Consider the following 26272-nt stretch of genomic DNA (forward strand, 5'->3'; position numbering starts at 1 on the left):
ATGCTGAAATCCTTCAAGTAATCATGAAAATAGAGATTGGAGTTAATATTGACGCGATTTCCTTCTGCGTCTACGCACGTTTCGACAAAAACGACAAAATTGCACTTTGAAAGGCAATCGTACAAATTGATCTCTTTTAGGTTGGCCGTAGCACCCAAATCAGAGGGCTCGTCGACTGCCGCTTTACTAGGCATAATTGAAACATTTGCGTTATCCTCTCCATTGGGAGATGAAAGAAGATTATTCTCACCCATCCTTGATCTCTTGGTGCGCCCAGTGGCATTCATATAAAAATATTCAAAGCAGGGAGACGGGCTGATTTTGTTTTGGTTGTTATCACGGGAAAAATCACAACGAAAAATTAAAAAAAAAAAATATATATATATATAATATATATATTGTTTTCTAATTTTTCTCTCACGAGAGATTCCACTTCCTTCCCTCCTTTTCTTTCTTTATAATTGTTTTCTTTGGTTATTTTATTACTTTATTAAACCTCTTTTACTTTTTCCAAATATTTGTATTCTTTTTTTTTTCACTAATCCCGGTAAAGCACAAAAATTATCCATTACCAAGTGTGAATGAAATGCGAATGTTCGGATCACATATTGTGTTTCTTTTACTTACTGTCATATCAATTTGATTTTAGTTTCAAGAGAAAATCTAGCACTTTAACAGAAAATCGGAAACTCTAGAAAAAAAATCAGCAAATTTAACTGAAAATGGCAACTTTCTCAGAAAGCCGGCAAGTTTGACGTGGTGTTACCATATTTTCAAGGCAAATCTATCTTTAACATTTGGCATTTTTCGCGTTTAAAGAAAAGAAAATCAGCTAACAGTTTTTAAAATAAAGAACTTTGATATTATAGTGAAAAAAGTGAAATTTCTCCCCGAAAAAAAATTAAGAAATAAATTTTTTTTTTTAAAAAATATACGTAGGATATATCCTGACATAGGAAAGAATCGGGGGAACAGAGATATGTGCTCCAAAATTAACGAGCTACAATAAATTTATATGTGATCACATATATGCCATACGTTATACCGTTAACCTGAACCAACTCCCATTACAAACTTTAAAAGATTATTTACTGTTGTCGTCTACAGGCTTAATTTCTATTTTTTATTTTATTTTATTTACTTACACATGAAATTCAATTAAAATAAGTTAACAGTCGAATTCAATTCACTCTTAGAAGTAAATCTTACATTAATTAATATTAAAAACAACTATAAAGTATACAAGAAGAACTAGAGAAAGCGAAATATAATAATAATTATAACAACAACAATTAAATAAAAATTCATGTATGAATAAATAAGGAAAAAAAGGAAAAAGGCTTGCAAACAACTAGCCCAAAGGCACACCCACAACCAGTATATGGCCAAATTGCAAGTGAACCCCTAAGTCAAAACGTGTAAAAGCTTAACAACTGATACAACAACAATTCACTTTCGAATCATAATGAGATATTAAGATTAAAAGTTATTTTTAAAACAATATAGGCAAATCGCGCGTATTAAGTAAAGTTGTTTTGATAGACTTTAAGAATGCGATAGTGAGTTTAAGTGATAGACATCATTTAGCTTTCTGCAAACAACTCTAAACTAGTTAAACAGCTCATAATTATATTTACATTAGCTCAGCCTAATGAACGTAAAGTGCCTAGAGATGCTAACTTAATTAAGAAGAGAGATTCCTAAGGCCGAACAGGACTGATTCAATTGAATCTACATAACACCTATAGTAAACAGACCACAAAACCGTAAGAAAGAAAGCTTTTTGCATTTTTTAGATTTAAATTCATAAAATTTAGCGAGCACCATGTAACTTAATTATTTAAGTCAGTTTAAAGCTGATAAGATTGCGATCCCAAGGAGAAGCAAGAAGACGGTTTAACATTGCCAGCGTACATTAAAATCTGGCTGGCTTTAATCATCGAGGGGAGACTATTAATGTAGAAATTAAATAAAAGGGGTCCTAAATGGACGCCTTGAAGACGTCCCGGGAAATTCATCTGAGGCGATGAAGTTGCACAGACCCCCAACGAACCCCTTACTCCGAGTAAGGAACCAAAACCGAACTAGATATCGGATACGGTTAGTTGACAGTTGAATTGGAATTAGCAGTTGAAAAGTTCAGTCGTAAGTATTCAGGTTTCAGATACGAGGTTTAATTATCATCATCTTTTGGATTAGAAAAACTTAAAAAAATATCTCTGATTATCAAAAAGTGACGATTTTATCAACTGAAGGTATCTGCAATGATATTGATGGTTGAGGTAATTAAATCTATGCCTTGATGCAGAGTAGACAAAATAGTCGTAAGCAGAACCACTTTTCATAAGTTTTTTTAAAAGTTCCTTTTTTGCGGTTATTGTAATATTTAATTGTCCTGTCAAACTATGGCAGGCACTTGTTTCTAGGCCGGGGTTGCTTGATCGGAACGGATCCAGAAATAGCTAGATTTAATACATTATCGAACGAAAACGACAAGCTATCAATATTTCCAGCAGAAAAATCAAACACAGTGTTTAAAAAATGAGATTTAAGCAGCCAAACAATAGTTTTATTTAAACCATAAGGAGTTTGTACACATAAGATTTAAAAATAGTCCAATAGTAGAATCCATCCCACGTTTTATACGTTCATTTAGCCTTTTATTAATAAATAATAAAAATTACAATTAGTTTTGATTTAACGAGGTTTATAAAATTCGCCGAAAAAATCGTCGGATGTAATCTATTCTCAATATTAATTCTTGTGTGAAACCAAACATGTCAGCGTACCAAATTTGATCAGAACGTCTACAAAATTACGAGTTGTTAAATCCTTACAATTGAAAAAATTCCCTTTGCTTATTTAAAAATAAATTTATTGTACGACCAAAAAATTTATTGTACGACCAAAAAAATTATTGTACGACCAAAAAATTTATTGTACAACCAAAAAATTTATTGTACAACCAAAAGGTTTTTTGTACGACCAAAAAATTTATTGTACGACCAAAAAAATTATTGTACGACCAAAAAATTTATTGTACAACCAAAAAATTTATTGTACAACCAAAGATTTATTGTACGTCAACAATTTTATTTATTAAATACTACACTAATTTTGAACATAATTTTTGTAAAGCTTCTCTTCAAAAACTTAATTTATTAAAAACTACACAAATTTTTAATTTTCGTATAACTTCCTTTTTTATATTTTCTTTCGATAATTTTAAATTTTTCTGATTGTTTTGCTCGCATCGTACATCTTCTTTCAGCACTTGTTTTTTCCTTTACGAGTCTATAAAAAAAAGTACCATGCGTGGAAAATGAAGAAAGCACAGAGTTGCTTTCAACAAATTGCAACGCTTCGATTCTGTTATGTGAGTGAGAATAAAGTAAATAAGCGAGGGAAGTCGAGCTCATTATTCTGTTAAATGAGAAATCGAGGTAATTATTCTGTTAAAATGAGAAATTTAGGACACAATTCTATTAGAGCGATAGAAGTTAGTTTGAACATGTGATTATCAGCTGGTTTCTATTGACATTGATTGCTCACCAAACCCAAATGTGCAAAATTAATGAAAAATATATAAGTATATACGCCTTAATGTAGTATACAGATAAAATATAAGATAATACAATATATATCATAGGTGATATAGGTTATAAGAAGGCGCAGTTTGTTAATAGTCAAAATGCTAAACGTTCTAATGTAGTTGTCGCATAATCAGTTAAAACACCTTCATTTATTCTAATTTTGAGTTTCACATTTTCCGGGTCTACACATTTCTTTCACTTAATCTTATGCGAAGGATATGTTCACAGTCTAGGTAGCCATGTCCATTTGTAAGTCTGTCTACTCTCCTGAAAATGTCCTTTCATTAGGCGATTAGTATTTTTGCCAAGAAGGAAATCGTTGCTACTTTCTTTTACAAATAGATAGTCCCGATAAACTTTTTTTGTCATTCACTTCTCCGAGTAATAAAGAAATTGTACAGATAAGTATGTTACCTATAAAATAGTGATTCATTTATGACAAAGAAAAGACTTACCGACGACTTCATTGCTTTCTGTATAGATAATCAATTAATGAGCACCTGTTTTTATAAGATTTTTATTTACGATTTTTGCTGGATTGTGGCATTAACCTGTGATTATTAGCTGATGGCCGTAAAGGGCCATTTCCGGTAGCAACACCTGTACTTCTATTATTAAAACTATTGCGAGCACTTCCGCGACCTCTTTGATTCTGCATAACACCCGGTGCGCCACCCCTACTTTTACTCATTTCTGCTCGATTTCTTGATTTTGCTTGTGCATCTTCTTTGACCATGTCTATCACTTCATCGGGTATACGCAAATATTTAATAGTACTACCACGAATGTAACATTCGGGCATGCGCCAAAAGCGATCGCCATCCTAAAATTAGACAACAAATTTAGTTTAGCGATTTGAGAGGCCTAGGGAAAAAATATAATTAATTACAAACCTTTGACGTACATATAACATCGCGCAAATTAATGTTCATCCATGAATCGCAACTAACTAGATGTCCATTGTAAGTTTCACCATTCTTTAATTCAACTAGCTACAAAGAAAAAGTAATTAATTGATTGCACAGGTGCCCTCAGAAGTGCTTATAAATATTTAAACACTTCTAAAGCCTTGCTCGTTACTGTTTCAAGAGATCCTCCCGTATGATAATATTTACTTACTATTGTGGTTTTTACCACATAAAGTCGCAAAATTTCTTGGTGAGTTTACATGTGGGCCCTTATTAATACAATTTTGTAGCAATAATTGTTAATATTTGATATAATTTTTGAATAGGTTCTTTATGGCACTTCGGATGTGATTTTTTTTTTTGCGGACATGACGAAAATGGGAATTGGTCCAATGAGATATAGCTAAATAAAGTTTCAAGTAATTCATAAAGCTGATAACTCATTTGTTATTGGAGATCAAAGCGTCTTTGCAAAATAATATTTTTCCCTGCGTAAAGATGCGCTAATATCTAGCCTGTCGCATGAATGAGCTTATATGTCCAAATTAATCAGATTTGAATGACTTCCAATCTAAGTAAACTAAAATATTCGCATTTAACACATGAATTGTTCACATGTCTTACCATAGGGTGATTTTGAGCTGTCTTCAAAAGTGAAAGTGGCAGCTGGAAAAAATAAGTAGTTCTTAATATAAAATATCAAAAAAATATTTTATATAAATAGCCAACCATATCTTATAAACAATTTATGTTGTTCCCAGAAGCAAAACCAAGCACAATCTGCCAAAATTATTTACAGCAAGCAGTGTTGTCAATGTTTTAAATAAGACATTTATAAAGAGTAAAATATCTTTTTAGAGGAATAGTTTACTGTAAAAGTCGCGACAGCAAGTTTGTTGTAAACTCTTTACACGAGTTAAAAAAATCAGCTGGCAATTCTGCAGAAACACGAAAAGAGAATATATAAAAATAATATAAATTTTAACAACATAACTTAACTGGGTCGTAATTTGCACAAATTGCCACAAAATTTCTGGAAATTTTTAAATTTATAAACAATGGCGAGTCCATCTAGGTAATCAAAATTTAAAATGAAAAGTAAAAAATTTGATGCGATTCATAAGCAATTTTATAGAGATACGAACAAGGTATGCTGCTTTTATCATCCGGATGCTCCTCTTATTGAAGATTACCGAGCTGGCGATATGATTTGTCCTGAATGCGGATTGGTTGTGGGAGATCGCGTCATTGACGTGGGTTCAGAGTGGCGTACATTTAGTAATGAAAAAAGTGGTGTGGATCCCAGTCGTGTCGGTGGACCCGAAAATCCTTTACTGAGTGGTGGTGATTTATCCACTATCATTGGTCCTGGCACAGGATCAGCATCTTTTGATGCCTCTGGCTCTCCCAAATACCAGAATAGGCGCACTATGAGTAGCTCAGATAGATCGCTGATATCGGCTTTTAAAGAAATTTCAATGATGGCAGATAGAATCAATTTGCCTAAAACTATTATTGACCGTGCAAATAATCTCTTCAAACAAGTGAGACAAAAATTTTTAATTTATGTACAAATATGACAAAAAAATGTAAATTCTAGGTTCACGATGGCAAGAATCTAAAAGGACGCTCTAACGATGCCAAAGCATCCGCTTGTCTTTACATCGCGTGTCGTCAGGAGGGCGTACCGAGAACATTCAAAGAAATTTGTGCTGTCAGCAAGATAAGTAAAAAAGAGATAGGACGCTGCTTTAAATTAACTTTAAAAGCTCTAGAGACTAGTGTTGATTTGATTACTACAGCTGACTTCATGTCACGATTCTGCGCGAATCTTGGTTTGTTTTTGTGCTTAATTCTTTGGTAGAAAACAAACAATTCACTTCCTAACATTAATTCATAGATCTACCAAATACCGTGCAACGTGCAGCAACACATATTGCCAAGAAAGCAGTAGAAATGGATATTGTACCTGGACGCTCACCAATTTCAGTAGCTGCAGCTGCTATTTACATGGCGTCACAAGTAAGTGCAAGTTGTACTTTTTATAAACTTTAAGTAGTATTTAATGTAATACTATCTTTTTCAGGCGTCTGAGCATAAGCGCAGTCAAAAAGAAATTGGCGACATTGCTGGCGTCGCGGATGTCACAATAAGACAATCTTACAAGCTCATGTATCCTGAGGCGTCCAAACTATTTCCTGAAGATTTCAAGTTCACTACACCAATTGATCAACTGCCGCAAATGTAAATTAGTACGATATTTCAATTGATTCTTGTAATCAACTCATTTGAATTGAAGAAATAATTATACTTTGTCTTACGCCAGAACCGTGCATTCATAGTATTTTGCGGCAATCCCTGTTTCGCCCGACTAACTTATATAAATACGATTATTTTGTAAAGTTTCAAAGTACGTATTCAAAGATATACAACTGTTTAAAGATATGTACATTTCGTAAAAAAAGTTTTTCCAAATATTTGTACAAATATACAATGAGGGATACTATTTTTTATCTTCCTTTTTTTCTCTCTTTCCTTCCTTGGCGCCTGCTGACGTTTTAACCATCATACTCTCGCAAGTGATGGGTTCGGAAATCATTTGGTCTTCATCAAACGTTGTGGTTAAGTCAATTTCCTTATAACGGCGCTTAGAGCCAAAATTTTGTAAATATATAATTTTATTAATCAGGCACCGTTGCTTTTCCATTTCGCGGTCCAAACATGTTTGCAAATCCTTAAGGTCTTTTTCTTCACAAGGCGTCTTGCATGTCTTACAGGCAATGGTTTGTATTTGGTCTTTAATATTTTCTAGATGTGCTGTTTGACATTTGATTTCTTTGACCAAGTTTTTATAATCTGCATAATTACGCTCCTGCTCCGGATCTTCAGTAGACGAATCAATTAATGGAAAGTCTTCTTCCGCTTCTTCTCCTGGTTTGCTTTCTTCATTTGGCTTGGCTTCTTCTAGAGCTTTGTCAACGCCCTCCTCGCCTTCTCGCTTTTCAATATTTCCTTCTGGTGCCGGTTCAGATTCATCCGCCATTGTATAGTGAACTCAAAAAATCACAGCAAATTTATCTACTTTTACAAGATTTCAACAATATTTTAATCCAAAGAAAGAAGAAAATGTGTAATTGTATTGCCTGATGGAGGAACATTCATATTGTAATGATTGCCACCTCTGAGTGTTCCGTTTGCCATATTTACATGTACTGATCATAAATTTCACAATTGTAAATGTCTTCGACCATTTTAAAAATCCAATCGATTTATTTTTATCTCCTTCTTATTATCGAAGCTACAGGCATGAAAAATGTAGCGAATTTGCCTGTAAATACATTAATTACCTATACAAGAATGACTATTTTTGGCCCTCTTTTAGGTATAAAAAGGCCAAATGCTGAATTTTTCTGCGAGTATTCACATCCGATTGATGATGTGGACACAATGAAGAGAGGACAATATAGAAGCGAATCTTACCCTTCATAATCAGATCGGGCCTGATCAAATTATTGTAGATGAAGGTCTCTTTGAGAATTATTATTTGAATATTAATGATGACAATAAGAATCCGAAATTTGCTGGGAATGGTATTGAATTGAATTGGTCCTGTACGTGCTGATCCAACTGTGCTTAATAACCCGGTTGTTGATAACGCTTCTGACTAAGGTGTCAAAGATATTCCAACTTCTGAAATCAATTTTTATGACTGGCGTGCAGAGTAATTTTTCTGTATTTGTTGAAAGCTGTGAAAATGTTGGGGGTAAAGGTATGAATAGTTCCTCCCACCATTTCCTTTAAGCGAAAATCCCTCCCTAAGCCTATTAAGTTGAACTTTTGTATTCTTCTGGTTAACTATTTTATTCCCACCTTAAAACGATATTTTAAGTATGGTAGGTTTGCTCTTATCTCCACACCTCTCTCCTCCTCTTTTGCAACGCTAAGGCAACCAGGTGCCTTAATTGCGGCAAGATCTCTAAATGTATTGACAAATGCGTAACGAATAATGGTCTGGCTTGTGGTTGGTTGCAGGGAAGGTAAAAGTTCTACTAAAACAAGAAAGGGCTGCTTCTGAGCTTCTTGATCTTCGAAAACTTGAAAGCACCATTTCAGTTGCCCTTGAATGTTCTCCATCAAATGATCCTAAAATAAAGCAACGAACACTTGTTGTTGTGTGATAGATCCACGGCCTCCAATTCCAAAGTCTGCTTCCATTGCTGTTACAGAGCGGTGTTCTGGTCGATAATACTGAAGAAGCTGAGATTTTCTGTGAATAGTATTAAATATATATAAGTTGATTATCTTGGCTTGGTTCTAAACGTTTCTGTTGAAATTCTTTTATATTAGCCAAGAGTCGTTCCATACTTTCAAATGTCTGATATAAATTTATTGAATTTAGACAACAGTTTTTCGGGATGCGCGACTTCGTTGTGCTCATTTACATTGATTTCCATATGTTCGATTTGTATTCTTGGATCCAAAAACATAAGCAAAATACATCATAGCAACGCCTATGGCGTAGTTAAGGCTGATTGGGTGAGAAACAGAAATGTTAACAACTTTAACACACAAAATTTGAGACATACTTAACAATTTTAATTTCATATATATGTAAAAAAACTATACGTGCGTTTTTATAGTTTTATTTTTTTTGTCTAATTTTTTGTGATAGATTTTGTTTAATTTCTCAATTATTCAATTCGAATTACTTATTTTTGCGCTTTGTTTATAAAAAAAAGCACCAGGTTTTGTGAAAAGAGAGAGAACAAAGTTGCACCAAGAATAAGTGGTGGAAAAAAAAGGAATCAGTTCTGTTAAATGTAACGAATTCTCTTAAACCAAACCAATTCTCTAAATTAAAATTGCCTACGTCCTCTAAGCGGAATGATGTTGCGAAAGAGTTTCTTAGAGTGTTCAAAAATATACTATTTGTAATAAATCAAGCTGTCTATTTTATTTGCATTAAACATTATTTTTATATTATTAAACATATATTTGATTATTTAAACCTTATTATTATTTATATTATTTAAACGTTCATGTAGAAGTTTTCCAAATTTTGTAATCTTTGTTGAAAATCGGCTAAACATTCCAGCAGCTTATTGCATTATGTATCATTATCGTTTCCTCTTATTTATTTTGAAAAAAGGAATGGCAAAATAGTGGATAAGTAGATAATAAGTCATCACGGATAGCTTTGTTCGGTACAAACCGTGGTGCTTTGGCGATTGAGATGCTTTCTATAAATGGCAAAGCTTTCAATGACGATAAACAAAAGTAATAAGAAATTAATCATTAATACTTTTCTGTTAAATGTACCAAATTGACCTCAATGTTGTAGCTTAGATAGAGGCGTTTGCTTTTTGTGTTTAACTGTCCTCTTGTAGCTTTTAGATGAGTCTTCCATGCAAGCCTACGATCTACATACAATCCTACTTACTTAAAGTAATCATTTTTTGGAATGTCGCAATTGTAAAGGTATTATTATTATTATTATTATTATTAGAAATTTAGCCAGAGAATAAATTCTAAGACTAAAGTTTTAAAGCACTAGCATCTAAGGCTTTCGGCTTTATTAAAAACTCTACCGCACTTGAGATTCGAACCCACGACCATTGAGTTGCTAGTCGAGACTCTTGCCTACTCGGCCACTCAGGCGGATGTGTTAAGGTATACATTTTCATAGTTTCCTCTAAATGGCACGTGTGTAGATATTTCCGTGTTAACTTTTATTTTCTATTTTTCTAGGAAGTGTTCCATTTGATGAAGTTACCATTGCAGCTGAATTGAGGCATTGTTGGGATCTGTGCTTGTAACTAGTATTGCAATATATGTTTAGGTTGCCTGTAAAACATTACTTGGGACAAGTATGTCAGCTGTAAAAATTGTGTACAAGATTGGTCCTAAAACACTATCTTGAGGCACATCAGCTTGAATATTATAAAATTTCTGAAACTTCTTTATTAAACCCATCACCGAAAGATGAGGGGTAATGTCTGTTCTAATCATTCTCCTGGCCGCAAAAATGAAACTATCAATTTCAAATTTGGCAGAAACATTGGAAATTCTTGCACGCAGGTGGGTATTGAAAACGGGTCAAATCTAAGGACAACAGCATTTTGTAAACTCAAAATACCTCCATTTTTCAAAAGTAACGAAAATTTGATTTTTTGCTCGTTACTCATAAACTGCAGCAAATAAATGTGCAAAAATTTGGACGCAATATTCTATAGACGATAATGTAGCTGTAGCATTCGTGCACAAAAATGGGAAAAATTGACCACGTCTACTCAATATTGCAGCGTATTAAAGTTTAATTATTTTGACGTAGAAACAAGCTTCAAACACCCCATAAAGTATTAATGAAAGTAATCAAAACTTATCCTCAAAGCTCCGAGAAAGTAGAGATACAAAGTGAGGGTAAAATAACTTATGGCAAGTACTGATCAATTTTCAATGAACACAGGTTTGAGGTAATTTAGTATTTTAGCTCCAAAAATTATCGAGCAGTTTACGGAAGCAAAAAAAATAAACGGCGACAATTTCACATTTACATATAATAAAAGTTCCTCAAGGTTTATAAAAAAAGTACTATGTACGAAGAATGTAGAAAGCACAGGGTTGCTTTCAATAAATTATAACGCTACGATTCTGCTAAATGAGAAATTTTCATGTATGCAGCACCCAGAAGAACTTGAGATAGGTCCACTTTTATTAATCTGATCCATTACTTTCTGATTTGATTTAAGCGCGTCTGTCTGTCTTGTTTTCTTCGGATCTCACTCTTTCGTTAATGTGATTTTTTTATTATTAACCACTAAACAATCCTTGCCACTTTCTATCTCTACATATAAACGTCCCTGTATCGAATCGTACTTCAACAAATAACCCATTTGATCCGGGGATAACGCTTGTTGATCCATCCACGTTAACAAATGGTTTCGTCAACAAATCATAGCATCAGCCTAGTACTGAGCAGATAGCGAAGAGTAATACATCAAATAACATGCATCAAGAACGTCAGCAGCAGTAAGTACGAATGTCCGTTCGTTTGATTTTGCTTGCCAACAGTAACCACAGTGAACAATAAACAGCAGTATGTTAACTACTGTTATTTTATACGTTTTTTCTCTTCGAGCTCTTTTTTATAATTTTGTTTCCAAATTATGAAAAGAATAAAATATCTATAGAAAAAGGGCAACATACATGTTCTTGTTCAATTTCTTGGGGTAGGATGCTTGTTCTTGTTCAATTTCTTGGTCTAGATTGCTTGTTCTTGCTCAATTTCTTGCTGACATTATTATCTTCTTCCATAAATAAGAGCGAAAGTATAGATTTTATTACAAAACCTCACAAGCTAATAATAGTTTTATACAATTTTTATAGGCGTGGCATTCGATTTTATCCTATTTTCAAAAATAAAAAGAATATTCTCTTTCCATATATATTCATACAAGTGCTTTGCTTGAAATATAATATATAATATTTTTTATATAAATGTATCAAAAATATAAATTCATCTCCCCTTGTACGTCTCTTGAACAGTTTTATACAATTTTTATAGGCGTGGCATTATAGGCGAGAACCATTTCGAAGTTCTCGACTTTGATGGTGGATTAACATTGTTTCTCAAGCTGCCTATTTTATGAAAAGCAATTTTCAAAGTCCCATAAAAAAATTCTTGGGGCAAAACTTAATACAACCCGCACACGGTTGGAAAGGCTATTAATAGAGGATTCACTCTGTGCTCGTTTCATTTTTTCAAGGGACATGGTTTGGTCATAGTAGCTCCGTAAACTTTATCTTTATCAATCTCATTTATGGCATAGTGTAAAAAAGTTTTGGTTTCGAATATTAGTTAATTTACATAAAGTCATGTTTTGTTTATAAGAATTTGCAAAAAAATTTGCGAAAAGTTCTATTTTACTTGTATTTTGAGCTAAATCCCTCCGAGACTTCGTTTAACAGAATTCTGTTAACGGCTTTACAGAGCTCTGTAAAAAAATTTAGTTTGTGCCTTTGCTAGTTATATTTAAATATAACTTCACACCCTTAAAGCAATGCTATGGTAATAGGAGATTATTAAACGCAAAAACGAAAGAAAAAAAAGAAAGAAGAGGAAAAAAAAAATTCTAAAAGGATAAATTAGCTTTTCTAATAAAGCAAGTTAGTTCCCCGAGATGACGTACATTTTTTGCTGCAAAGAAATCGAGGAGACAGCCACATAACTTGAAGAAGCTGAAGGAATCTCTAATGCCATCAAGCCTGTGACATCTGAAGATTAGATGCTCAGCTGGAAGAATTATGCAGAAAGCGCTATGATTTGAAATACCAATAACCGGCCAAGGAATCCGAAAAATATTTTTATTTAATTATAAACCTTCTCTTTTATAGGATCGAAACAAGCTTGGAGATGCAAACGATGGTGGAATTAGTCGAAAGTGCAGCACCTGCTAGGGACGAGCCATAGAGCAGCGCAGTTAGTTCTGTACATTTGGCTTTCCCAAACGCAAAGCTGAAGATGACAACTATTTGTAAATAATGTGCAAATTGACCGATATATTAGAAAAACAAAATGAAGGCGAAGATCATGAGAAGAGGAAAATGCAAATTTTCGTATCCACACTCAACAAAGTGGAGCCTCAACGACGGGAGGACTTGAAAACAATTAAGAGAGTTACATACATTTTCATAAAAAAATAATTTATCTTTCACCTTTCACTTCACTAAAGGCACTGTACGAAAATTTCGTCTACTATGTAGTGACGTCCACCATAATTAATTTAAAATTAACACAACTTGTCGACTTATGCTCTCCAAATCGTTTAATTTGATATTCATATCACTAGTATTTTTGAGAAAAAATTAAACCGCCAAGGCATTGTGGCCATTATATTTGTTGTGTAATTAACGCAGACAGATAATATAGTTTTATTTGCGGAATGTACAAAATAGTTTTAAACATTCTGTCTTGTTTACCTTATGATTAATACTCATAAAATTGTGAAAAAAAAAAATTTAATCACTTATAACTTTGCATGGGCTTGGCCCTTTTTCTCGAGTTTTTCACATAAATAGAAAATTGCTTCAAAAAGTAAGTGTGGAAAATTTCAGCATTTTATCATTCCCAATTTGTGAGTAATGAGCAAAAACCCACAACTAGCTTGCATTGATATATAAGTTGTCATTTAATATAAAACATATAGTAGGTTAGAAAAATATATTCAATTAGAGACATATAGTCACTTTTCTAAACTTTTTCATTATGAATGTTTTTTTTGTTCTTGTCGTCTACTTTTTTATTTAAATTTGGATTCAAAATTTAATTTAAATTTTAAATTATGAAACTGGGGTTTGGTCAAAATACATTTTCAAATAATAATAAAATCAAAAAAAATTGTTCACAATATCGCGAAAGTGAAGAGCACTTCTACTGACATTATTTTCCGATAACCTAGATGTTTTGTGTAGCGGTCTGGTATTCACCCGTCCTAATCCACCTTTTAAAGTATAATAAATTTTTATGTAAACATAAATTCTTTGTCAATATATCCGCATAAGCGTTTCCGTTCGTTAAGTTTGCGCGTCTGTCCGATACGTATGCGTGTCCATCTGTTATGTAAGTGCATCCGCGCGCTAAGGCGTAGTCGTCCTTACAACGTATGCAACCATCTCATCTCACAGCTAAGTCTTTTAACACACAATTATTAATGTTTTAAATTTGCATTTCCTTTTTTTTGCGATAGGCAAATGTAAAATATATTATACCTTAGCTCGATAACTGCGCCATATTTGTGGAATATTCAACCTTCATTCCTTAAGGATTATTCCTCTTCCTTATTCTTACATCTATTTATCTTTGTTGTTTTCTCTGAAAGTGCAACAATGAAGGATTCATATTCTTCGCTCGAAGTGAATTTCCGAAAAATCGCTGTCCGCATTCACCATAACACACCAGCTATGACAGTTTACCAACTGTGACAAAACGCAGCCATCAAAATTTGACTGCAGACGAAGGTGAAAAGGATGGAGGGCGAGAGTTGCTAAAAATATGACAATCATGCAACGCATATGTACGCATTTTGCACAGAACTCAGGCTAAGAATAATTTGAGTTATTAAAATCCTTACAGATTTATTTTTTTTAAAAACAAAATTGCAAAATTTATTCTTATCTATATATACATATATACATTGTGAGGATCCAAAGTCGCCCCCTCGTTTTAGCCTTACAGGTTCTCCGTCTCTAAGGCGAGGGTGTTAGAGTTAAGTTAGGCTAGGGAGTTAAGTTAAAAAGTAAGAGAGTGAAAGAGAAGCCGAGGTTTAGAAGAGTTAGAGTTGCGATCTTAAAGTAGGAAAAAGGAGTTTATCCATAAAGCGAGAATTAAAATTTAGGAATTCTCATAAGTGAATCAACAGAGACATACAAACGATGTTGAATTGAAGAACTTAGAAACTAAATAAAGCATTGAAATAAATTTCTTGTGAAAACGTGGAGCTACCCCAGCCATAGGTTAAACGGGCAACATTTGTTTTCACAAGTGGCACCCGAGCAGGGACTTTTAAGGAAAAGTTATGAACGAAGAAGATCTCACAACAAAATTTAATTGTTTGGTGGTAATAAAATCCTATTAGGAATTACACTTAATATAAAATCGGTTAAGAAAAAAGGAAAAAACAACGAAATTAGGCAAAGAGCTTGAAATTTTGCGGCCTTTGCTGTTAAACGGGCAAGCCAGAAACGTCAGATTAATGTGAAAATAAGTGGGAAAAATTAGCAGGTACTTTAATGACGATAGGTTTTTTTTCTAGTTTGTTAAATTAAATTACAACGAGTATTGAAAAGAAAATTATATCCATAGTTTTTCCAAATACATAAAACAAAAAAAAATACACGGTAAAACTCTCTATTCATATGAAATAAGGCATAAAACGAGTTTTTGCATGATTTGTATGCAAAAGGTATAATGCAAAAAAAAACAGAGGAAGGAAATACAAATAAGCAACCAAGAAAACGTACTCGCCTAATGTGCTCTTTGCGAGGACGCAACAGTAGTGACGGGTATTTAAATGCCCATAAGAATCCATGTAAAATAGAGCACGGCAATGTAGTCGCCGAAAATCTGTTGCGCAGCGGAAAAAAAAAAACTGCAGAGAGGAATTGAGACGAATTGATCGTGATTGTAAAATAAATTTGGAAAATTGAGACATTCTGTAAAAATTGTTGAAACAATGCGGGTCAATAGCAAATAATTTAAAATGCTTACGCGCAGTTTTGTTTAACTAAAAACTATATAAAAAATAGTCATAAGCAAACAAAATACGGAAAAAATATCGATTTGAGAAAAAATCTTATAAAAGTGCACCCAGATATCGAAACTCCAAACAGCGTTAAAAAGGTTAAAGCAATTAGTTTAAGCAGAGGCCTTGAATTTAGCACAGATTGTCAGGTAAACGATAATAACCCGAAACTCTGAGGATTTCTGTAAACCAAGCAGACGAACAGTGATTCTAATTACGAAGAACAATTGAAAAAAAGCGTAAAACGCGCTGCAAATAAAGAAAATGTCTTTTAAGAATTACTAGGAATAATTCGATTTAAATTGTAATTCGGTTTAATTTGATTAAAACACGTTTGATAGTAAAGACGTTCTTTAATACCGAATAGCCGATAACCAACTTCAATTAAATTGTTTGGTTAAAATTGTTTAATTAAAATACCATTTTAACAAGTACGTGGATATCATTGTTGGGGGAACAGTCCATCTGATATACAGGACGAAAAGAATAAGAAGCCGCAAATAATCCCCGAGTACAGAGGAGCAAATAATAACAACGTTATCAACAACAAGCAGCAACAAAAGGAGTGCGAGTTCAGGTCAGTAAGCAAGCAACGTGTGCATGTGTGCGCTAAAGCATTTGATATTAAAACCCAATTTTTCATGTCAGTAGCTAAAGTGTTCCATTCTCACATATTCTCTTATTGCTACTAAAATACCTTGTGTAAACAACAAGATCAAAACAACTTTTATAAGGTAAAAACAAAACCGCTACTATATCACGCTCTCGTTGCTCTCACCTGTTGCAGCACGAAGTAGCGCCTATAAGCACCTCCGCCGTGCGTGTTCGTTTTGTTTAGTACGCATCATAAATTCCTAGACATATTTAAAAAAAAAAAACCAAGTAAAAATCCTACTACTCCACTTCTATAGCCACCCAAAAAAAACCAGTAAAATTCTTGAACATATAATTAAAAGCAAGACCACTGGTAAGCATCTTTCGTTCAAAAAAAAGTCAAATTACAAGGATAGCGAAGCCCCTCTCCTTTGAAGAAAGATTATATAATACGTACCCAAAGAAATAATTTTCTTTAAACTTTAAAATATAACATCTCATAAACTTTTGGAAAGAATTTTTCGTTTACAAATACTAAGTAACGTGCGAATGGCCTACATTTTCAAGTCAGAAAACTCATTATAGGCCGAAAGTTTTACGAATCCCAGTGCTGTAAGAATAACTGAACTTATTTTCCTCAAATAAATTCCAATCATGTTCAAAAAATCTGCAGATACTTTTGAAAGCCTTGCTGTTATAAAAAACAAAATTTTAACCTCGCCCTGTAACCATTTGCAAAATCTCTGAAATCAAAATACGGGTGAGGAAGCGATAACCACCTAATAGGATTGTATACCATTGTTCAAATGTGACGAAAACCCTTCTGTAACAGTGCGATCCTAAAGATCGCGTAAAATTTTCCGAGATACAAACATAGGGGTGCATATATGGTTGATCAACATATTGACCGAAAATTTCCGAAATCCTGAAATTTGAAAATAGATTTAATTTTTCAAACAAGTAACGCAACTTCGTATTCGTGATTTAGAGATTTCAGAGAACTGAAAAGGGAATACGCAATTTATGGTAGAGGTGTAATTTGTCAATACAGCAAATCTTTTACAAAAAAAAGGAAAATAAAATGACAATTAAACAAACTATAAGCGAAATTGTAAACAAGATTTGAAAAATTAAATATTTCAATAAATAAACTTCCACAACCAAAATAAATATAAAGGCACTTTATTCCAATATACAAATAAGCGATGCCAAAGTAAGATAGGTTAATAAACGAACAATAAGTGAAGCTTAAAGATAATTTCAAAACTCAGATATGTCAGTAAATGAATATTAACAAGTAAAATAAACATACTACATAAGCTACTAATCCCCTTTAAAAATTTGTACGGGCTAGCGAAGATATATTAAAGAAAACAAAATTAATAAAGAGAAAAGAAGAAAGTAAACAAAAAAAAAGAAAAACAGAAGAAAACACTCAAGGGAAAAAAAGAGTATCAGAGCCCAGGTCAGTTCTCATCCTTGTTTAATTATTCGCTATAGTAACTTTAGTTAAGCTGGCGTATTAATACATTCCATCCGGCAGCTGCCCCATCGCCATCATGACTTCAAGGTTGGCCTAATATTGTTTCGATTAACGCTATCGTCCTCTCCAGCATCTCACCGAATAAAAAAATGGCACCTGGATTCCACCCCAATATATCGGCATCAGTCAACAACACCAGCGAACCACCAGGTTGGGAACCTTAAAGCTTATTTCACCAAGTAATGCAGGCGAGTCAATAGCACCATTTATTACTTTGATTACGAAGGAAACAAGAACAAACCTACGTTTCTCAAGAGAAGGTAAGGACAGCAGAAGCAACCTATTTTCGTAGGGAGGGAGAGAGGCAATCGGATCCCAACCCAAATTTTTAAGGGCAAACAGCAAGAATTGCTTTTGAACAGATTCAATTGAATCTCCATATGAATTGAATCTCCTGTATGAAGGAGACCACACAACAGAGGCATACTCGAGTATGGGCCTAACCAAGTACATGAATAGCGTTTTCGTAATGTAGGGATCATCAAGCTCTTTGGACCGCCTTTTTATAAAACCAAGCGCGGACCTAGCTTTGCTTATCGAGAGCTCAATATGCAAGTTGAAACGTAACGTATGGTCAAATAAAACGCCTAAATCTGTGATCGAATCGACGTCCTCCAATTAAGGCGAATCTATGAAATACTGAGTAATGAATGACTTCCTTCTTGAGAAAGAAAGCTTCTTACATTTACTCAGATTTAATTTTAGAAGATTCGCAGAGCACCATGCAACAAAACTATCCAAGTCAACTTGAAGCTGATGTGATTGCGATTCAACAGAGAAGGAGGAAAACAGTTTCACATCATCCGCATACATTAAGATCTGGCTGAAATTAACCACCGATGGAAGATCGTTAATGTATAAACTAAATAAAATGGGACCTAAGTGACTTCCTTAAGGTACGCCAGATATAACGGGGAATTCATCCGAGGTGATAAAATTGAACAAAACCCTGAAGGATCTATTGTGCAGATAAGAGCTTATCCATTTCACTAAATAGAAAGGATAGCCAGAGGCTTGGAGTTTAAAGATAAGTAAGTTATGGTTAACCATATCGAATGCTTTGCTTAAATCAGTGTGTATCACATCTGTGCGAGAGCGACTAGAAAAAGCCATGAAAACATGACAGGTAAACTCTAACAAGTTGATGACGGTAGATCGCCCTTTCCGAAAGCCCCGCTGGTGCGGAGAAATATACGAATTAATGGCAAAGGCCAAATGCTGAGACACATAACTCGACAGCGCAAGATTTAAGTACACTTGATGGAATTCCATCAGGTCCAGGCGAACAACTGTATTTTAGAGAACTCAACCCTTTAAAAACGTCATCTGCCGAAATTACCAAGTTAGGAATTGAAACCGAGTTAGTTATAGGATATGGGTAGTTTGCTGATAAATCGAAATTAGCAGTCGAAAAGTTTCGTCGGAAATACTCAGCAAACAGTATTGAGATTTCAAAATCATCCGACGAATCAGAGCCATTAAAAGAAAGATGAGAGGGATGTGTGGATATTTTTCTTTTAGAGTTAACAAATTTAAAAAAGTATTTAGGATTTCAAACAGAGAGGATTTAATGAACTGAAGGTATCTGCAGTAATAATGGTGGTTGAGGGAGTTAAATGTATGCCTCGCCACCAAGTAAGCGAAATAGTCGAGCGCAGACCCACTTTTCGAATATTTTTTGAATAGCGTGTTTTTTCTATTCTTGTAATATTTAGTTGTCTTATTAAACCACGGGGGACACCTGCTTCGAGGTTGGCACTGCTTGATTGGAAAAGATGCAGCAATAGAAAGATTTAATGTATTGTAGAACGATGACATTAAGCTTTCAATATTTCCGGTTAAGAAATCAAGCCTCATATGTGAAAGACGATGTTTTAGTAATACAATATTGATTTTATGAAAATCATAATATTTATTTAAGAAAGTTTGATTTGGCACATTAAGGCAGTTCAACGAATTATCATTCATATGATGAAAGGAAAAGCACATTGATGGATGATAAGGATAAACTAAAAGGTGGACAACGATTTACGTTAATCTCGGGAAAACAAAATTATGATCGCACAAGTAAAGAACACAACAACCCTATCAGACGTTGAAGTAGGAATCAAACAGTGTGACTTGAGGCAACTTGAAGTCACCCAATGCAACTACCAAATCGCTTCGCCACTTCACAAATGAGGGCAGCGTGTTTCTTGTAAATGGAGATACCAACATTTGGGGGAATATAGGAGCAGGTTATAAATAGATGTTTCTCAGGCATTTTCGCACAAATGGCGATAAATTCAACGTCAGGAGAAGTGGGAAATTCAATTAAATTGGACGGGACTAACGCAGATGTGGCAATTAATACACCACCACCAATGCGATTCACTCGATTATTTCTAAAGTTTTGGAAAGAATTATGAAAAAGTTCCGACGAAAGAAGATCGGGTTTCAGCCAAGTTTCAGTGAAGGCCAAACAGAAAATCTCCGTGCTCACTGAATTTAGAAAAGTAGAACGAAATTTTCAATATAGATCCCTAACATTTTGATAAATGAGAGATAATGGGCCTGAAAAAACATTTAGTTTTTTGAAGGCGACAAGACTATTGGTTTAGTATTACGGGGTCGATCACGAGGGATAAATTCCTTAATTAAGGATCCTAGTGGCCGCAGTGGTTTATCTAACAACATATCAATGTTTTCAGTCGGAACTAGCATTTTAAAAGAGGAGATTGCCCTAGATTGCGAAGAAGCCATTTTGAAGATGCTAACGCGATTTAAGTTGACTGATGGGACTTTCGCCGCCAAGTAACTTTTTATGTTATCCACCGATTTTTCAGGTGCCAGTCTTGACACAAATATTGCTTTTCTGGGAGGAACTGCCATCAAGCAAATGTCATTACTTAGAACAGGAGGCGGGTTTACGTTAGGAGAGTTTAGAGTTGGGGAGAATATAGATGGGTTTATCGCCCTTGTACCGGCAACTTCTGAGACTTTCCCAATCTGGTGACCAGCATTCACATGCGAACAGCCAGGGGGAGACGATGATTTATTTTTCTCTTCATTATTTTTAGGCGATAAATGTATGTTTGCCCTTATTGCAATATAAAAAAACCTTCAGTGCTGCAAAAACATATAAGGGCATTAAAACCAACAGCAATTTATATAAGCATTGCAGGTAAGAGTACAACTTTGGAAAAATCTAGACTTTAGACTTTAAAGCACTTCTAGTTTTGGACAATGCACCAGGTCATCCTCGCGAACGTGAAACTATGCATCCAAATATAGTAGTGACATCGTTACCTCCCAACACGACGGCTTTGCTTCAATCTATGGGCCAAGGAATAATCCAGGTCTTTAAACATTGTTACATTAGACGAACCTTCAAAATCACATTGGACACTATGGAATGTAATTCTGATATGAATGTTATGGAAAGCAGGAAGAAATTTGACGTAGCAAAATGCATCGTAAACATAAAAGAATCATTGCTGTAGCCTGCTCTGACTGCGGAAAATGATGAAGAATCTGTGCAAGTTCAAACTTTGGCTGCAAACATAGCCGAAATCGCGAATGTAATAGGAGGAGATGGGTTCGAACTGATAGAATCAAGTGACATTCAGAAATTGCTTGAATCGCAAGTTGAAGATTTGACTGAAACCGACTTGGAGGAAATGTTAAATTCACCGCCAATCGAAGAAGAGGCTTCAACAAGCACTGGAAACGTGACATTTAATTCGAAAAGTCTTAGTGAAGGTTTAAGAATGGCAAATGAGTTTGGCGATTTCTTTATGAACATTGATTCGTCTATGGAACGAAGTCTTATTTTTAAGAGGCAAATTGCCAATGCGACTGCTGCTTATCAGTCTGAATGAAACGAGTTTTAAAAACTGCCAAGCAAGAGACACTTACAAAATTGTTCAAACCATTGCCTAAGTTTTAAGATAATTAATCAAAATGTTCAAAAACTTCAATTGAATTGATTTTTTTATATATTTGATTTTTTAATTTGTCACCTAGGAACGTACCCCCTGTAATGCCATATAAACTACCATTCCCTATTCACGGTTTCTTTTTTTATTTTGTCACGTAGGAACGTATCCCCTATAATCCCATACAAATTACCATTCCGTATTCACGGCTTCTGTATTTGCGGCATTTTTATGGAACGTATCCCTCGCGAATAAGGAGCTTTTACTGTATATTTCTTTCAAATAATCATTAGTTTTTTAAGTCACAAGTCTTATTCACTTAGTCCATTTTAACACAATATCCAAACACCAAGAAAGTATTCACATCCCAAATTACTTGCAACAGGAATGCATTCAGTTTGTGCACATGTAAGCAAAACCCGGAAGGACGTCATACTTTTTGTTATATCGTTTGATTAAGAAACATTTTCTGTTTCTATGGATGTGTTCAATATATAAAGATTTTTCATTACGGAATTTTTATTTTCAATAGTGTGCAACATCGGCCTAAAATACGTCGGTTTATCAAAGTCCGTTATACTTTGCGATCAGTAGATTCAACATAATAAGACATAGACAAACACCAGACGGCGGGCATTACACATACCCCCAGAAACGTTGTATATAACAGGGCATATAATTTGAAAATTTTTAATATCTCGTGACGAAAATCGGTAAAATATACTATCTTGATTTCTACATAAATGATCGAATATTGTCCTTCTCAATCAACGATATTACAAAAAATATATGACAAAAACTGTTGATATTTTGTGACGGAAATTGGTTCAGAATAGTAATGGGACACATAAACTAGCTGTGTAAGAAGACACAAAATATATACAAGGCAAATTCTAACTATAGAAAAAAAATTGTTTAAATCTAGCTACAAATCAACTAAAACAACGTGCTTTAAAGTCGAATGTCTATAATAGTTTCTAAGAAACTTACATCCGACAAAAACGACATTGAAATGCTACAGAATACTTAAAAAGACCAGCAAAGGGTTAACGCATTGATAAAAGACTCAAATAGCACACGATGTAGATTAGGCTCTAATCACACCTTTTACAACACCACCTTTCAACTGTTCTCTTTGAATAAACACGAAAATGAAAAGCAAGTTATAACATCCCTTGACGGTCCTTGCGAAATGGATTGGCCCATCAAAAATATATCCCTTGAAGATGAAAAAGTTCTTTATTCTTATTTACAAAATTACTCTTTCCTTGCTAAAGTAAATTAAAATAGAGTAAATCATCACACATCCGTGAAATCAACACATGTATTACACAGGATAGTATATTACGCCAGTACTCTGAATTATTTTTTCATTGCGTATCCTCTGGCGAAAGAAGCTTTAATTGCATGTAAGGAAGGCAAAGACGAAGCTTCAAATAAGTTCCATTTCACTTTAATAACTTCTCTGAACGGTTAGGGTTGTAAACGCCTAAAGTTTTACATATATCTAGTTCACTTTAAAAAAAGTCAGTTAGTCTCCAATATATCTCAACGAGGATCAAATTGCTTACTTTCACATCTATTAGATTAAATAGGAAAGAACAAAAATAGTTGTATTAAAAAACTTCCACCGTTCAAGTTAATGAAATTAAACTCGGTGTTGAAAAGTAGGGACTAAAGTAAATCTGGAATCTAGTGTCGATAAAAAAATAATTTTTAATAGTCGTCGTTGAAATTGGGGTTCCCAAAAACGAGAGATATCTCCCATTTTCGGTGTGAAGATTTTGGACGCACAAGAACTTATTGCACAAAGTAAGTTAAATATGTGAAATGTGGCTTGCATCACTTAATTAAATTCTGTATGAAAAGCAGTCGTATCCCTCCTAAAATTGTTAATTGCTTGCAAAATCATCCGGTCAATCCCGCATACAAACAACTTCTTAAAAAGCAGCTTCAAAATACCACTGCAGTTCAACGCAGTGTAAACATCATACTAATTATGCCTTCAATCAAAAACCGCTTCCTTTGCTTATTAGTAACCCCAAAGCTAAAATATCTCAATGTACCGATTCCGTAAATGATTGTGAATCCATTGATATAATAAAAGCCGACTCCATCTCAAGTCCTTTTGGATGTTGCTTATGCGCTCAACACAATTAACGTGTTCTTACCACAAGTGGAGTGGGAAAGTGAACTTAGGAATTGGCACACATACTTGTGGTAGAACGCTTGGACAGTTATAAAAGATCATTATTGAACTTTTACCCGCTGGTTTGTTTGTTCGTTGTTTTTAAATATGCTGCTCAACTGTACAGTGCCGTACCATTAGTCTGTAAGGAAATTTTATTCATTTGCTTTTTCCCTGAAGTAGTCGTAAAGTTTTTCAAGGATATATAGGCCAAGTGCAGTAAGTAGTTGTATCAATCTACCAATGAACACAGGTGCTTTAACGGAAAAAGGAACGTAATTTACGGAACAATTTGCTATTCGAAGAAATTTTTTAAACAATTAAAGTAGACTCCAAATCCTTTGTGGGACTTTTTACGTACATAACTTGGTACAAGCTTAATTTTTTTTTATCAACCTTCCAATATACTCTTGTCTGAACTGCTTCTAGAGCAATTGCTTTTTTTAAAATTCTTGTTCCGACTGAAAACATTGATATGTTGTTAAATAAACCACTGCGACCAGTAGGATCCTTAATTAAGGAATTTATCCCTGGCGATCGACCCCGTAATACTAAACCAATAGTCCTGTCGCCTCCAAAAGCCTATATGTTTCTTCAGGCTCACTATCTCTCATTAATAAAATGTTAGGGGTCTATATTGAAAATTTCGTTCTACTTTTCTAAATTCAGTGCGTCATTTCCGTCCAAATCAACTGAATTTCCGACTACTCCTGACGTTGAATTTATCGCCATTCGAGTGAAAATGTCTAATAAACAGCTGTTTATAACCTGCTCCCATATTCCCCTAAAATCTGATAGCTCCATATATAAGAAACAGGCCGCCCTCATTTGTGGAGTGGCCAAGCAGTCGAAATCAACCGATTTGGTAGTTGATGATAATTCTGGCTGTTTGATTCGCACTTCAACATCTGTTAAAGCTCTTGTGTTCTTTAAAGAATTATTTGATCATAATTTAGTGCTATACAACCTCACCCCTAACGGTAGACTGCTTGATTTCTGTTTTGCAAATTGTCCTGATATTAGTGTAAATCGTTGTCCACCTTTAAGTTTACATGGATCCTTGTCCTATGGCAAATTGCATTTCCTTTCAAGTATGATAATTTGTTGAAGTGCCGTAATGTTGCAAATCAACACTTTTTTAAATAAATATTACGATTTCCATAAAATCAATATTGTATTACTAAAACATCGTCTTTCACATATGAGGCTTGATTTCTTTCGGAAGTATTGAAAGTTTATTGTCATCGTTCTACAATAAATTAAATCTAGCTATTGCTGCATCTGTCCCAATCAAGCAGTGCCGACCTCGAAGCAGGTGTCCCCCGTGGTTTAATAAGACAATTAAATATTACAAGAACAAAAAAAAAATGGCTATTCAAAAAATATTCGAAGAGTGGCTTTGCTCTTGACTATTTCGCTCACTCGGTGGCAAGACATAGTTCATTAAATCCTCTCTGTTTGCTAATCCTAAATACCTTTTGAAATTTGTTAACTCAAAAATCAAAATTTTAACACATTCCTCTCATGCTTCTTTTAATGGCACTGGTTCCTCGCTGAGTACTTCCGACGAAACTACCCATATCCTATAACTAACTTGATTTCATTTCTTAATTTGGTTATTTCTGAAGATGATGTTTTTAAAGGCTTGAACTCTCTCTCTCTGTGTACTTAAATCTTGCGCTGTCGAGTTATGTGGCTTTATCTCAACGATTTTTAACCAGTCCTTGAATTTAGGTGTTTTCCCTTTGTGTTAAAAGAATACTTTCCTTATTCCTATTCATAAATGTGGAAGTAAACAACTCGTTGAAAACTACAGGGGCATAGCCAAGTGTGTTGCCTCAGTTGTTTGAGCGAATAGTGACTCACCATTTGGCCTTTGCCATTAATTCGTTTACTTCTCCCCACAAACTTGGCTTTCGGAAAGGAAGATCTACGGTCATCAACTTAATAGAATTTACTTGTCATGTTTTCAAGGCTTTTTCGAGTGGCTCTCGCACAGATGTAATATACACTGATTTAAGCAAAGCGTTTGATTTGGTTAACCGTAACTTACTTATCTTTAAACTCCAAGCTTCTGGCTTTCCTTCCTATTTAGTGAAAAAAATAAGCTCTAAGTACTGTTGACAGGCCCACATTACTTGGTGAGATAAGCTTTAATGTCGCTAACCGCTAGGCACTTTATCTTGATTAAGCTTAGTCAATGTAAATAGAATTATGAGCTGTTTAACC

The 26272-nt window shown here is 34.2% G+C and overlaps 2 protein-coding genes across 4 annotated transcripts; one reads left to right on the plus strand and one right to left on the minus strand.

Moving 5' to 3' along the window:
• Positions 1-3326: 3326 nt before the first annotated feature.
• On the minus strand, positions 3327-5564 carry LOC119642403 (U6 snRNA-associated Sm-like protein LSm4). 3 transcript variants are annotated; one of them, XR_005248034.1, is made up of 5 exons: positions 5231-5564; positions 5126-5167; positions 4487-4585; positions 4049-4416; positions 3327-3423 (listed from the first exon to the last, which is right to left on the minus strand). XR_005248034.1 is itself a non-coding variant. In XM_038041562.1 (4 exons), the coding sequence occupies exons 1-4, from the start codon at positions 5231-5233 to the stop codon at positions 4111-4113; spliced, it is 450 nt and encodes a 149-aa protein (XP_037897490.1). In that variant the 5' UTR covers positions 5234-5564; the 3' UTR covers positions 3476-4110. The 3 variants fall into 3 exon arrangements, 1 of the variants encoding a protein (XP_037897490.1); XR_005248035.1 differs by lacking the exon at positions 3327-3423 and adding an exon at positions 3427-3452; XM_038041562.1 differs by lacking the exon at positions 3327-3423 and having other exon boundaries at positions 3476-4416.
• LOC119642402 (transcription initiation factor IIB) lies at positions 5560-7007 on the plus strand. Its single transcript, XM_038041561.1, has 5 exons — positions 5560-5576; positions 5637-6045; positions 6102-6336; positions 6402-6523; positions 6588-7007. The coding sequence occupies exons 1-5, from the start codon at positions 5560-5562 to the stop codon at positions 6747-6749; spliced, it is 945 nt and encodes a 314-aa protein (XP_037897489.1). The 3' UTR covers positions 6750-7007.
• Positions 7008-26272: the final 19265 nt, after the last annotated feature.

Source organism: Glossina fuscipes, unplaced genomic scaffold (assembly GCF_014805625.2).
Source record: "Glossina fuscipes isolate IAEA_lab_2018 unplaced genomic scaffold, Yale_Gfus_2 222, whole genome shotgun sequence".
Classification (NCBI taxonomy): Eukaryota; Metazoa; Arthropoda; class Insecta; order Diptera; family Glossinidae; genus Glossina; species Glossina fuscipes.

Coding starts and splice junctions, on each gene's coding strand:
- LOC119642403 (XM_038041562.1), bottom strand. Junction 4,586..5,125: donor CAGCTCAAAATCACCCTATG/GTAAGACATGTG, acceptor TTTTCTTTGTAG/CTAGTTGAATTAAAGAATGG. Junction 4,417..4,486: donor ATGTTATATGTACGTCAAAG/GTTTGTAATTAA, acceptor GTCTAATTTTAG/GATGGCGATCGCTTTTGGCG.
- LOC119642402 (XM_038041561.1), top strand. Junction 6,337..6,401: donor ACGATTCTGCGCGAATCTTG/GTTTGTTTTTGT, acceptor ATTAATTCATAG/ATCTACCAAATACCGTGCAA. Junction 6,524..6,587: donor CTATTTACATGGCGTCACAA/GTAAGTGCAAGT, acceptor TATCTTTTTCAG/GCGTCTGAGCATAAGCGCAG.